Below are 15,508 nucleotides of genomic sequence, written 5' to 3' on the forward strand. Positions count from 1 at the left end.
AAAAAAAAAAAAAAAGCCAGATGGTTAAAATATTAGGCTTTTCAGGCCACACAGTCCCCGTCACAACTACTGTGTTCCGGAAAGCAACCATTGACAGTGCATAAATAAATTAGCTTAGCTGTGTTCCACTAAAACTGTATTGATTAAAAAAGATAAGGGGCTAGGTGTGGACTGGGTGTCATAGTCTTCTGACCTTGGCTTTTGATTTTTTGTGATAGCCTTTTAACATTGATTAAAGAAACTTTCTTCTGCTTCTAGTTTGCTAAAAGGTAGTTTCTTTTCTCCTTTTTCATGATTAAATGATTTTACCAGTGCCTTTTTTTGCATCTCTTAGAATGGAATTATAACTTTTCTCTTTCAGTCTGTTGATGTAATAAATTACAGCACTTCCTAATGTTAAACCTACTCTGCGTTCCTAGTAAACAGAACTTAGTGTGAGGCCTGTAATGAACTCACATGTTTCCATCACCTAGGTCAGCCAGCTCATGACCCGTTTTATTTTGTCTGTATTCTCACTCACTCACTCCTTCTCAGGTAGGCATTGTAGAATTTTACCCAGAAACATTTCAAGGTGTGATCAAAATATACAATGAATGATTAAATCTTTAAAGTCCATTAGAAGACATGTTGCCATTAATCCTGGTCCTCACTTCAAACATTTATCTCCTTGCCACTTTCTGAAGTAGCTCTGGAAGTCCTTTCTGTGAGTGTCTGTAGAGGATGATCAAAAATAATGCTGCTGCCGGACAGCACCCAGTGGAAAGGCAGGCTTGTAAAGACATTCCAGCATATCCTTATCCACCTTATTCAGTGGATCTGGCACAGTGTGACTTCTGGCTCTTCCCCAAAGTCAAAATGTTTTAAACTTGTATTCAGGACATCAAGTCAGCCACTTATAAAAGAGGACTCCAGAACTGCGTCAGAAAGTGGCAAGAATAATGGGATAATTTGTGCTTAAACCAAGTGTGATTGATTTGAAGGGGATTGATGGCAATGTGCCTCTTAATAGATTTTTAAAGTCTAAACATTCACTGTGGTTTTGATCACACCGCATATCTAAAAGGTAAGCTTTGAACTGGGGATTTAGCTCAGTGGTACCATGCCTGCCTTGAAAGCACAAGGTCCTGAGTTGGATCACCAGTACCAAAAAAAATGTTTTTAAGTTAAAAAATAAAAGATAAGCTTTTTTTCAACCACAACCAAAATGCCATTATTACTATGCCTTAAAAATTAATAATAATTCTTTAATATCAAATATCCAAGGTCCAGAGTTCCCCCATTGTCTCATTTTTTGTTTATGAGAATTGGAATCTGATATCAATTAATTGGTAATTTTTTTCAGTCGAGGCGGTATAGTGACACATGCCTGTATGTAATCCCAGCACTCAGGGAGGCTTAGGCAGTAGGATAGCAAATTCAAGCCCAGTCTGAGCAACTTAGCACCTTAGTGTGAGACCTTGTCTCAAAACACAAAGTTTTAAAAGTCAATAAGGGCTGGAGATGTAGCTCAGCTAAAAGGCCTTGTGTTCAATCCCAGTATCACAGTCAGTTAATTGATCTGCAGCTTCCCCTATCCCCCTTGTAATTTATTATAGAGGGGTGGGCTGAGTTATTGTCCTGGCTTAAGATATTTTTGGACCAGTTGGGTAGTGCATATGTGGGCTATGGACTTGTGTGGGGACAGTGTGTGACTTCAGATTCTCAAAGGAGAGTAGTCCTGTTATACTCAGTGCCAGTATTCAAGAGCAGCAAGTTTCCTTGCAAGTCACCTAGATGGGCAATAGCCATTGAGAGTATCCCAGATTCTCCATTATGGGATCTGTCCCTGAGCTTCTTTTTCTGTCCTTAACACCTATGATGTCATAAAAACTATTGCCTGCCTGACAAAAGCCAGTTTCACTGTGCTGCCTATCAAGCCTACCATGTGCTGTAGTTTTACTCCAGCTCTTTCCATTGCAAATGAAAAAGTGATATATTACTAGGCAGAGGGAAGCTAATGAAGGATGAATCCAGATTTTTGCTCTTTGAGAAATGTGGGAAAGCTGTGGACCAGTCTTTAGTTGGTGGTTTATATCGTACCATTTACAGAGACTACACTGGCCATAGCAAAGCACAAACTAATTATGGAAAGATTACAACAATCTGGGAAAGAAAGACTAAGACCTGATCTAAGGTAGTACAAAGGACACAAGGAATAGTTTTTAAAGATATTTATAGAGAAAGTAGGATCCCTGGGACTTGACTGATTTGGTGATGGGAGGGCAAGAAGCAGGAGGCAGAGTCCCATGTTTGTTGTCCTGGGTGTCTGGGAGGATGGCAGTATGTCCTTCATTGAAACAATGCTGACAGGACAGTGCAGGTTTTCTTCTGGGGCAGAGGTAATACGTAAGGTCTGGGATGGGATTATTTGTGTGGACATGCTCGATTCAAGGTACTTTTTGAAACATCTGATATATTCAGAAAGTAGTGGATAGAGGCAGCTGGGTCAGGAAGGAGACCTTGTCTGAAAACGGATTTGGGTGTCTTCAGGGAACGAGGTGAATATGATTAAGAAACCCCTAGGCTGTTAAATAGATAAAAAGGACCAAGAATAGAGCTGCTTCTTTTAGAATAAATCTGTTCTCTGTTCTGTACTATAATTTGCCATCTGGGGATCTGCTTATCAATGTTTGACTCGCAAGTATATTTTCATTTTTAAGGATTTTTTTAAATGAAAGTTTAAAATGCTTCTGTTTTTCCACATTCTTGAGGTGTGAGGTTTGTTGAAATTTTTTAATTGTGTATTTTAGTGTATCTTTATTTTATGTAAATATAATGTAAACATACATATTTTCTATATATGTAAATATAAAGTATTTTCTATTCATTTTTCCTTCAGTGCCTGTCACTTTGTTTGCCTCTGTAAAGTAGTTCCTTTACACTTTTATATACTTCTATTGACTCCATTCAGAATTCAGAATAACTTGCAACTTGTGTACACTTTTGACAGGCCTTGATAAGTGTTTTAGAAACATCCAAACTGTCTTAAAACTACTATTTTGGAAGGATATTTTGATAATTAGATGGACTTTTTGATAACAGACACTGTGCCTATTGTCTATACTCACTGAAAAGGTTTCTACAGTTAAAATGAAAATGCTAGCTTCGGCCTCTGAGCATCCTAGCTGTTTATTTACCTGAGCTCATATACCAAAAGCCCTTCCTATTGCTCACCATGCCCTCGTGTTGAGTTCCTTCCCTTATGCAGACTCACACGCTGTCACCTGCAGGACCCTCCTAGCCCCTCCAGCCATGTCCCACCCCAGGTATTCACCCCGTGGCCAGTGCTCCCATTCTGCTCACACTGGTGTAAACTGTGTGCTACAGGATTATTTGAATATGTAGGCGTGTTTATATTTCTAAATACATGTGACTTTTTTTTTTTTTGTCCTGAGGATTGAATTTGGGATGTTGCACTTGCGAAGCAGGTGGCAGAACCACTGAGCTAAATCCCCGGCCCAGAGAGACATTTTTTTAAAAGTATAAAACAGCCAACATTAAGAGCTGACCATTTCGCCAGGCATGGTGGAGCATGCCTGTAATCCCAGCACTTGGGAGGCTGAGGCAGGAGGATTGTTGTGAGTTTGAGACTGGCCTGGGCTACATAGTGAGTTACAGGTCAGTCTCCACTACATCGTGAGACCCTGTCTCAAAAAAATTAAAAAGAAAAAGAGCTGACCATTTCTTTTATCAAATATAATTTGAAACTCTTTTTGCAAAACAGATTTTCAGATAATCTGTACCTGTCCTATTGAGTTGATTCTTCGACTGTTTTAAACTCTGCCAGTTGGAATATTTTTGTATACCATTTCTTCTGATATTTTTCCTGAAAAAGATTAACTTAGTAGTCAGTTGTTCTGCGGAATTGTAAAACTGAATAGGTGATGATAATTTTTAATAAGTTTTTAAAATATTGTAATGGCAAAGGACATAGGTTTGGCCTTTGTTTAAATCCGTGACACCCTGCAGTTCAGTTTCTTCATCTGTAAAATGAGGGTAGGGGCTGGATGATAGAGTTCAGTGGAACAACATCATTTTCCTCATACATGTAAAGCCCTGGTTCAATCCCCACCACTGCTAAAAAAAAAAAAAAGTAATGACTGGAGGACAACTGAGGGTAGGTATGAAGGTGAAATGAGTTGTACATGAAAATTAACCTGGACACCCCAAAATGTGTGAATTTCTAATGTAGTTGATGACTTGCAAATCACATGTTCTCAGCCTTCAGGGGAACCGCAGAACCAGGACACGCTGATAGAAGAAGTGAATGGATTTCCGTCCTTCACGGGGGCTCTGCTGCCTTCTTCAGAGACACAGCTGAGTCTGCGTAAATCTGAGAAAGTCCTCACAAATGGTACCGCAAAGAACTGCAGTTCCTCTCCTTCCAGCGTGAACTTTGTAACCTCTGATCCCAGAAACCCATATGGCAGGAGGCCCAGGAGCACGTTCCCAAATTCCCACCGGTTTCAGTTAGTCATCTCGAAAGCACCCAGTGGGGACCTTTTGGAAAAACATGCTGACTTCTTTTCTAACAAACAATTGCCATTCACTCCACGCACTTTAAAAACAGAAGCAAAATCTTTCCTGTCACAGTATCGATATTACACACCCGCCAAAAGAAGAAAGGATTTTATAGATCCACAGGTAGAACCTGAAACCCAGACTGAATTAAGCAGGTATGGCCTGTGAACAACCAGTATTAACTCCGGGAAGTTAAATGAAACTTAACTAAGCCATGTTCCTTGCTTTCTGTTGTATATCTCAATGTCCATCTTGAGGTCTGGTAATGCCTTTTGACTGGAGTGAGATTAATATGACTTCTTTTAAATGTATCATCAGAACTATCAGAGAAATTGTTGAAAAAATAAATAACTATTTGTCAAATTTTTTATAAAGATGAATGTTGCATATTTTATCATTTTAAACAGCTCTTGAACTTGTGTATGCCTTCAAATATTATACTTTCATAGACTCCTTAAAATGTCATCAGTTAGCATTTTGTAAATAGGCACATTGATTTGTTTTAAAATTGGAAAAATAATAGAAGGAGAAAACCCAACCTTTTATCACCCTCTCCCTGTGCTCCCTAACCTGCACGTGATAAGTCATGTGACAACAGCTGCCCGGGAATAATTTAAGCAGCAGAGGTAATGTCTGGAAATTAGTACCATGTCCTCAGTAATGTTTCCGCATGTACTCATGCCTGGAACATGATAAATACTCACTAAAAGTTTGCCAGATGAAACAAATCTTATAGTGTTACATAAACAATTTATCTGGTACTAGATTTTAATTATTTTAGAAAGCAAAAAACTATAAGCCTAATATCCTTTTATGTGGGTATAGATAAGAGGTACTGTAATTTCAGGTGAATTTATATATCTAATCAAAAGTTAAGGAATTGAGTCTATGATAGACCTTGTCAAATGGGAGAGAAATAAGGAAAGCAAGTACAGTATACCATGTCCTTCTATGATTACATTCATGAATGTTTAAGTATAATAGTCCCCGTTTCACCTCTCCCAGTATATACATCACTGAAATTAATTGCTGTTTGAAAAATGGAAGAAGCATATGTAATCCAAACTGCTCTTTCCTGATTGTATAAATGATGCATTTTATAAAAATAAATAAGTGGATCTCAGTTTCTTATGTTTGAGGGTTGTTTTTAGACAAGAGGGTTGTGTTGTTTTGTTTCTGAGGGTTTTTAGACAAAGACAGTGTTGATATTTTGAAGGAGTGATAATCATTTCTTTAAATATTACAGTTTTAATTCTGATTTGGGGACACCTGAAATTAAGAAGTTGACAGATTCAGAAGTGAACACAAAGCAGGTAATAAATATGAGATCCTTTTGCGTGGCCCATTTGCATGCCAGATGCTTTGACCCACATGGAACGTGTATGGCTTTGTGGACGGTGGAGAGTAATCCCTTAGTGGCCCTTGCTGTATACAGTGTAACCAGTAAGCAGGTTTGCCTCTTCCAGATGGTTACAGCTCTCTTGGAATGGCTGAATGGATCATACCAAATCTGGAAAAGCATTTGTTAATAGGTGGTTGGCTGGCTGGACAGATAAATGAGTTAATAAAATACATAAAATATTGTTTTCAAAAGTCAGACTTGAGCGAGGTACAGTGGTGTATGCCTTTAGTGCCAGCTATTCTAAAACTGAGGCAGGAAGACTGCTTGAGACCACAAGTTAGAGGCCAGCCTGGGCAGTACAGTGAGACCTCATCTCAGAATATCGTATAAGTAAATAGAGTATGTGTAGGATGTGCATAGGTTCTGTGCAAATACTATAGAAAAGTTTGTTTTGATTTTTTTTTTTTTTTTGGTACCGGGGATTGAACTTGGGACCTTGCACTTGCGAGGCAGGCCACCGAGCCGCTGAGCTAAATCCCTGGCCCTTAGAGAAAAGTTTTATAGAAATCACTTGATTTTTTTTTTTCCAGTACTAGGAATTGAACAAAGGGCCTTCATACTGAGCTACATTACCAGCCCCTTATTTTATATTTTTATTCTGAGACGGTCTGTTAACTCTCCCAGGCTGGCCTCAGAGTCACAGTTCTCATACTTCAGCCTCCCAGAGTGCTGGAATTATAAGCGTGCACCCCTGAACCTGGCTAGTTATTTTTTTATGCCCATATTTTTTACTGAATTATCACTGATTATATAATTAGAAATCATTGCAGTTTGTAAGAATTGATGGATACCATTCGCTCATGTTTGCCATTACATAAGACTATAAAGCTAATTGTTACATAGTTTATACTTTGAATGCTTAGCAGTCAATTCTTTAAAACATTATATTTTTAAGTCTGATATTGATCCAAACTGATTTTTGTGTGTGTGTGTGGTACTGGGAATCAAACTCAGGTACAGCACCACTTAGCTACATCCCAGCCCCAAAATGATTTATTTTTATTGTGAGGGTATTTCGCACTGTGTCATATTTTAAATTTATTGTTTATAAAAATGGTTGTCTATTACAATGTCGAGTACAGATCCAGAGGTACAGCTGGGCAGGATGGTACACACCTGTAATCCCAGGATTTGGGAAGGAGGCTGAGGTGGGAGGATCGCCACAAGTTTGAGGCCAGCCAGAGCTACATAGTGAGTTCAAGCCCAGTCTGAACTACATAGCGATACCTTGTCTAAATAATAACAGATTCAGAGATCCATGAATAAATATAATCACACTCAGGTCCTTTCTTCTTTTCTGAAATGGACAGAAGGTGATAGGTTTCTGTCTCAGCGATTAACAGCTGTTTGACATAGGGCTCTGCCACTTAAGCTCTGGGGCAAAACCCTTATCCTCTGAGAGCTAAGTGGCCTTAACTAGCAGAACTATCATCAACCTGCGGACTCATTGGGAGGAGTAAAAATTGCAGGTAAAGTTCCTAGCCTGGTCAGGACTTAATAAATGGTAGCTGTTACTAACTTGAGTTTGATGAAAAGAGTTAGCTCTGCAGGGAGCTAAATAAATGAAAGCTGGAAAGTCCATCCTTACAACACAGCACTTGAGAAGTTTACACACAGCCTGCAGTGGTGGGGCCACGTGCTCCACAAACAGCGGACCTGAGGGCCCCAGTAGAGTACTGACTGCACTAGGTCTGCATTTTACCCTCACTTCTGAAACTGTGAGGGCCTTTACATAAATCAAGCTTGTAAGATTAAATCTAGTCATGACGCTAAATGCCCATCCCGGTAGGGAGGATTTTGTTTGTTAATATTACTGCTCACTCTGCCAGTGCTACCACTGCTTCTACATAGGTGACACACTGGCATTCGAAACAGATGGAATATTGAATAATGGATTTTTTTTTCTTAGATTTACTTAAAAGTTACAAATTTTCTTCATTTTTTTTCTTAATGTTTGTGATGATTTCCTGATGTCATTTAAAATGTTGCTCATTAAAATGCAAGAAGTTGTTTTATTTTACTTAAATACATTTAAGGAAAAGTGAAAATCAGAAAAATTATTCCACAGCGTTTTTATAATAATATATCAATCACTTTTACCTATTGGATTTCTTTATTCATTTTGCTTGCTATGCTTGTTTTGTTTTCTGTAATGCATTTTTGAAGCAGTAAAGATTTATTGTTTTTGTTACATTCCCAGGCATCTGATTATATGACACATGGGACCAAAGGAAAAATAACCCCTTTGTCTTTACAAAGACCTGGCTTCCCATGGGATGAAATTAGAAATGGCACTCCACAGCATTTCTCACAAAGGTAAGAGTTTACAGGAGAAGTCATTTCTGCTGTCTTTATCTCGCTACTTTCCTGCATAAACAGACATATAGTACTTACAATACAAATATGCTGTATATAATTATATTTTATGTTTATATAATTGTAAATATATATTTTTATATATTATATACTTATATTTTACTCTTATACAATTCTTCAGTGGTGGTGTTAGTTTCACCAAGGAAATTTGACAAAGTTAGGTGTTCAATAAAGGCTTCAGTGAATTACTTGCTCATTAATTAATAACGGAAAAAAGGACACTGACTTGCATTGTTTGTCATTACTTCTCATATAAAGGATTTTCCCCATGACAAGTCCTCTGGCAGTGATGCTAACCAGTTTACGTGGCAACAGTTGGACTAAAATACCTTATTATTTGAGGAGTGATTGTTTGTGATTTTTTCAGTATTTCCCATGTGCTGGTGCTTGATCTGTCCCTGCTATGTGGAGAACTCCTAAAGATCTCACCAGCTATGGTGTCACCACGCTCCTGTCATCCCAGCTACTCAGAGACTAAGGCAGAAGGATTGCAAGTTGGAAACCAGCCTGAGTAACTTAACAAGACCCTGTCTCAAAATAAAAAAAGAAAAAGGGCTAGAGATATAGCTCAGCACACGAACACTTGCCTACCATGTGAGAGGCCCTGGCTCAATCCACACAACAAACAACAACAATAACAAAAACTATTCATCACATTTGGCAATTATAGCATACTACCCCTAAACAAAAATGATTGTTAGCCAGGCATTTAGCTCAGTGGTTCTGCCACCTACCTCGCAAGCACAAGGACCCAAGTTCGATCCCCAGTACCAAAAAAAAAGAAAAAAGAAGAAAATGATTGGTTAGCTGGTGGTGGAGAAGCTAAAAGACATCATTGATAGTTTCGGCTGTCAAATTTTCAGTGTTCAAAGTTAGATATGAGATGAAGGAGACAGAAAAGGAGCAGACATTAAAAAAGGCACAAAGGAAGTGTACATAGTAACTAGAAGCAAAGTATACACAGTTCCCTCAGGGTGCAGCCTCTTCCTCAGCCTCTGCTGGGGAGATACCGTGTGCTAAGGCCACAGAGGAATTGGTCACTTTCATTCATGGGGCTTCAGCTCGGAGTTTAGTATTTCTATGCTGCTGTTAAGCCAGTCTGTATTAATGAATGGCCCAAAGAAAGAAGTATTTATCTTTTCTAGTACTTTCTACCTAAAAGAAATAAACTATTATAATTGAGCATACCTGAATAAAAAACCTTGGAATAAATAATAGTAGCATAACTAACAAAATTTATAATAACAACTAGTTTAACAAAAATTTCCATAGGAAAATATGTACGTAGTGTTATTTATAGGTTAACCTTAGTCAAATTGTCATTGTTTATACTAGGCAAGTGCTATAGTCTCTTTTTTTTTTTTTTTTTTTTTTTTTTTTTCTGGGAAGGTTTGTGTTTCTTTTTTTTTTTTTTTTTTTTTTTTTGGTACTAGGGATCGAACTCAGGACCTTGCACTTGTGAGGCAGGTGGTGACACCACTGAGCTAAATCCCCTGCCCTTATAGTCTTGTTTTTTAACTAGTAAAACAGTTTTAAAACCTGTCATGGCTGCCTACTAACAACCTTGGCAAGTTTCTTGCCCTCTCTGATCTTTGAAGAATTCATTAACAAATGGGAAAAATAATACCTAACCTACATACCAAATTGGATTGTTTAGAAGATTAAATCAGATTATGGAACTGAAAATGCTTTACAAATTCCAAACATATTATTACTTCTATAAAATATTATTGAATACTTATTGTTTTGCTAAAATATTTTAAATTTCTTCTTATAGAACAGTATGTCACTACTCTGTGCCACTTCCTTCAAAGAATAAAATCTACTCCAAGTAAGATCTTTTTGACCTCTTCATTTTGGTTTAGTGGGAATCAAGAGTTAAGAATCACAGAAACCATTATAAAATAAGTCACAATTGGGCTGAGGATTTAGCTCAGTGGCACTGCACCTGCCTTGAAAGCATAAGGTCCTGAGTTCTATCCCTGGCACCAAAAATAATAGTAATGAGTCAGGATTGAACATGGTTCTTTCTTACAACCAGCTTTAGTGTGTTAATGGTATAATACATGCTGCATTGCAGAAAATGACCAGAATTTTCTGGAATAATTGTCAGTCTTGTTTATCTTCAGTAGAAATATGTCTCTAAGTTAATATCTACTATTTTTAATAATTAGTACCTATAATCTTCATTAATTAAAAAAAATTTTTTTAAATAACTTTTTTTTTTGTACTGGGGTTTGAACTCAGTCAGGTCCTTGCTCTTGCAAGGCAGGCAGCAGCACCACTGAGCTAAATCCCTGGCCTAAAATAAGAGTTTCAGAGATGCAGATTTTTAGTAGCTCAAGAGCTCAGGATACTCTTCCTAGAGATTTTTAACCTCCTTACTTCTTTGAAGACATTACAGGGCTGAGGCTTTAGCTCAGTGGTGCCACACCTACCTGGCAAGCACAACATCTTGAGTTGGATTCCCAGTTCCAGGAAAAAAAAAAGAAGTTATTACAATTCTAAGTGTCAGTGTTTTTTTCTTTTTTTCTTTTTTTTTTTTTTTTTTTTTTTTTTTTTTTTTTTTTTTTTTTTTTTTTTGGTTTTGTGTGTGTATGTGTGTGTGTGGTTTTTTTGTTTGTTTGGTTTTTGGTTTTTTGAGACAGGTTTTCACTGTGTAGTTGAGACTGACCTGGAACTCACTATGTAGCCCAGGCTGGTCTCAAACTCACAGCGATCCTCCTGCCTCAGCCTCCCAAGTGCTGGGATTACAGGTGTGTGCCACCATGCCCAGCATGTCAGTGTTGTTTTCATTATTTTTTTCAAGAGTCTTATTTATTCCTAAATTTAACTGTTTTTGTTTGTTTGGTTTGTTTGGTTCGGTACCAGGGATTGAACTTGCCCTTGTGAAGCAGGCGGCAGAGCCACTGAGCTAAATCCCCAACACTTTTGACTGTCTGTAAACAAGGCCCTGTGAATCATTTTTAAATGACTTTTTTATGAAACATTTTAATGAATTATCTTATTTACATTTTTGCTCTTCACCTTCTATTTTCTTATTCAGTAATTGCGTACTTACTTGCTATTTACATTTTCTGTTCACTAATTTCAGGTAAAAATCAAATTTACAACAGTGTCCTACTTTTCTTAAAATGGCTACTCAAATAGCTATCTCATTGGATAGTATAATAAAGAAATGCAGGGCTAGGGGTTTAGCTCAGTGGTGATGTCCCCTGCCTGGCAAGCGCAAGGACCCAAATTCGATCCCCAGTACCAAAAAAAACCATGACATATATACAAGTAATTAAAAATTACCACTATATTTTTGTTCACAATTATCGTATTAGAAGGTCTTTTTCTCTTTTCCAAACATTTTTTGTAGAAGAAATCATTCTGCTCAGTAAATATTCCAACCTTAATGCAAGATGCTGTCCTCTGAGCAGAAGAGGACTACACAATTGTTTTGTTTTGTTTTGTTACTGTTTGGAGACAAGGTCTCACTTTGTAGTTCAAGCTACAAAGTGTACTCAAGCTTGTACTCAATATGTAGCCCAGGCTGGTCTTGTGATCCTCCTACCCCAGCCTCCGGAATGCTGGCTTGCACCTCTGTGCCCCACAGAACTACACAATTAAAGCTCCTGCTTCTCTGAACGGCTTCCCTTCGCATCCTGAAAGCTTTCAAGGGTGGGGAGCAGGGCTGAACAGGTGTGCTCCTGGCCTCTGCTGCTGAGCGTGGTCGCATGTCAGAGGAAATGCAAAATACTGGGGGCACCAGCTGCAGGGATGTTTTCTGGTTGATCTCTTGCCTTTGGTTGCTCTCCTTTGTATTTTAATTATGTTTACATCTTACTGCTATAGATATTGCAGACAGCTATGAAATATTTTCTCCTTTTTAATGTTTAGCCTTGCCTAGTTTGAGAAGGCAGACATGTTTGTTTTATAGTGTTTCCCTTAATAATTAATAGAAGCATGTTTATAATACTAAAAATAGACATCTCTGACTTGTGTTTCCTATATTTTCAGAATAATTAAGCCATAAATTTTTATGCTGTATCACCTTGTCTTTGCAGTGAAGAAGAACTGCTGTATTTGAGCTTCATTGAAGATGTAACAAACGAAATTTTGAAATTTGGTTTATTTTCCAGCAGGTGAGTTTTTAAAAATTCTATTATGGGAGGTGTGTACATTAAGTATTTTTCATATGATGTGAGTATTGGAAAGTTACTTTGATGTATTAGGAAATGAAAGTTAATGTTGCTTTTCTCAAGATCATATTCTTATAATTGACAGCAAATTGTGGTCGCAAATTATGTTTAATTCATACCCTGAGATAAGTTCACAGTTTGGGGGAATTATAGAAAAGAATAGAATTGTGATTCATTTAAATATTATATATCGTGGTAAAATGTTTGCTTCTTATTTGCAAGGCTTCATAATCCCATCTTGCTAGCTAAAACCCCCATGAGAACCAAAGCAAGAATTTTTGTTATAACTGGCCAGGCAGGATAGCACATACCTATAATCCCAGCACTTGGGAGACTGGGGCAGGAGGATCACCCCAAGTTTGGAGCCAGTCTGGGCTACATAGGGATGTTGTGGCCAGCCTAAAGAACATAGTGAGATCTTGTCTCAAAAAAAAAAAAAAAAAAAAAATTGGTGACCAGGGATTTAGCTCAGTGGTTCCACCTCCTGCCTCGCAAGCACAAGGTTCCAAGTTCAAGCCCCGGTACCAAATTTTATTATAACAATTTGGGGAAAGAAATCCATCATAGAAACATGTCTAAAAATGTTAACCAAAAAAATAAAATAAAAATGTTAACCATATCTACAAGTTTTGAGGCTTTTAAAATTTGTTAAATAATTTAAACCTACTATAAGGTTGGCTCATAACTTCACAGATGGTAACAAGGGAAATCAGTTGTCTTCCAAGAAACCTACAGATATCTAACATGATAGACAGGCATGGTGAAGTGGAAAGAACAAATTCTCTGGAACCAGGCACCTCTAAATTAAATTTTCTTAATAGCTTGTGACCTTAGGGGAGATAAAATTATTAGGGTTGTGGTATTCTCATCTTTAAAGTGTTTGTTTTGTTGTTTTGTTTTTGTAGCACCTTTAGGAGTAGAGATAAATTACCATTATGTATCAAGCACTTACTGATGCTTAGTAAGTGCAGCTGTTAGGTTATTATGTAGACTTAACATTAGTGGTATTTTTCCAAGTGTAATTTAGGAAACATTGTAAAATATCTCCACAGGAGATTTTAGGTTTGGTTTTGAGTATGTGTATATGTGAGAAAGTGAAACAGAGGAAGACAGGGAGGGGCTGTGTGGTGTTTGCTTGTAGGTGCGCGTGAGCGTGAGATGGGGGCGAGCTTTGGGAGTCATAGACTTTTTGTACCAAAAGACAGTGTCACAGTGACACTTGCATACCCATGTTTATAGCAGCACGATTCATAGGTAAATCTTGGAAGCAGCTGGAAAATTTATACACGATGCAGTACTGCTCTGCCATAAAGAAAGATAAACGTGAGTCAATGATAGGAAAATGGATGCAACTTGAAACCATAGAGTTAAGTGAAAAAAATCCAACACAGATATAAGCTTAAATATGAAGCAAAGACAGAGATAATAGAGAGTAGGGAGATAGATCTTTCTCAGAAAAATGGAAAGAGGATCAAGAGATGGAGGGAAAGGAGAGAGGGAAGGGAAAGGGGATGAAAAAAGTTGAGATGTGTTACATACACACACCAACTCCACACAAGGAATGCAAACATTACATATGGCAGACAGATACTAATGAGAACTGTTTTATTCACAGGAGTAGCATATAATCTTTCAGAAACAACAGCCTCCATACTGCAAGTGAAAGTAAACTCCGAGTGGAAGCCCAACTAGTTTATATGAAGAGTTTAAAAGAACAGGGAAGGATTATTCTTCAGCTTTAGAAAGAAAAAACACTAATCTAAAAAATATTTCCCAGTCTTTAATACTTTGAGCATTACATAACTACTTTTATATTTAGTTGATTTCCTGGTTTTAAGACACTAACCATTTTATTTATCATTTGTAGGTTTTTAGAACGACTGTTCGAGCAACATATAAAACAAAATACACATCGTTTGAAAGAGGTTTGTCTTAGAACTTTATTAGAAAAATTCGAATACAAAAATTGTAAAGCTTTTCCATGGCCTCAAAGAATGAATTAAAAGCAAGCACTTTTTCCCCTTGCACTTTTTTTTTTTTTCTTTTTCTCATACCGGGGATCGAACTCGGGCCCTTGCACTTTCGAGGCAAGCTGCAGACCCACTGAGCTAAATCCCTGGCCCTTCCCTTGCGCTTTTCATGGGGCTAGGGAACAGGGGAAATGGAGAGGAAAGTATTCGTCCTGCTGAGATCAGCAGCACTGCAGACAACATTAACTCAGTTGGATTAGTTTTACTATTATTCTCACAATTATATAAGTATTTTCTTAATCCTAGGAAAAAATGCGCCACCTGCTGCATGGTTTGAAAATAGACTTAGGCTGCACATCGGACGAAAACGCAGTAAAGCCACAGGATGTCAAGATGTTGGATTCATTTGAATTTGAAAAGGCCATGAATTCAGAACAAAATGGACTTAGAAATGCACAGGACCTGACAATTCAACAGGAACGTCAGCAATACCAAAATGCTTTGGATATGTTACTGTCTGCACCAAAGCATGAAAGTGAGATGGCTTCACAGGGTGAATTTTTCATGCCCATCTATAAATCCAAGTATTCGGCAGGGGTTATAGTTCAACAGGTGAATGATGAAACAAATCTTCAACCTTCAACTTGGGATGAAAACAATCCAGGTCTTCCAGACAGCTTAAGAGACCGTGAGACCTCTGTGAACGCCATTGAAGGTGACAGTGACACTGAAAAGGCTGAGGTGTCCAGTGAGTTCAGCTGTTGTAGCATCTCACCGTCCCAGTCTGCTCAGCTGTGTGGTGGTAATAATCATGACAAGGAATTACCAAGTCTTAGAATCATGGAAATGAGCATTGAAGACAACTGCCCTTTGGATATTTGATCGTCACTAATAAATACCCGACCTAGCCGAGTAACTCGATACTACTTCTCTTCATTTTTTTTCTTTTACATAATAAGATTTCTGTACTAACTTTCTATGCTGCATAATAAATTCCTGTAAGTGTAGCAGTT

At 37.7% G+C, this 15,508-nt stretch overlaps 1 protein-coding gene across 3 annotated transcripts in view; it reads left to right on the forward strand.

The window, feature by feature from the left end:
• The window catches only part of Spata7 (spermatogenesis associated 7), a 31,976-nt gene extending 16,468 nt beyond the window's left edge, over positions 1-15,508 (forward strand). The window contains exons 5-11 of one of the 3 annotated variants that reach the window (XM_010616265.3): positions 4,261-4,715; positions 5,807-5,873; positions 8,163-8,278; positions 10,116-10,169; positions 12,391-12,468; positions 14,393-14,450; positions 14,802-15,508. In XM_010616265.3, coding sequence (XP_010614567.1) covers positions 4,261-4,715; positions 5,807-5,873; positions 8,163-8,278; positions 10,116-10,169; positions 12,391-12,468; positions 14,393-14,450; positions 14,802-15,377 — 1,404 coding nt within the window. In that variant the 3' untranslated portion in view covers positions 15,378-15,508. The remainder of the gene's footprint in view (positions 1-4,260; positions 4,716-5,806; positions 5,874-8,162; positions 8,279-10,115; positions 10,170-12,390; positions 12,469-14,392; positions 14,451-14,801) is intronic. The other 2 variants (XM_010616262.3, XM_010616264.3) reach the window with 2 other exon arrangements.

Source organism: Fukomys damarensis, unplaced genomic scaffold, assembly GCF_012274545.1.
Source record: "Fukomys damarensis isolate Sample0158 unplaced genomic scaffold, DMR_v1.0_HiC HiC_scaffold_21, whole genome shotgun sequence".
Lineage (NCBI taxonomy): Eukaryota > Metazoa > Chordata > Mammalia > Rodentia > Bathyergidae > Fukomys > Fukomys damarensis.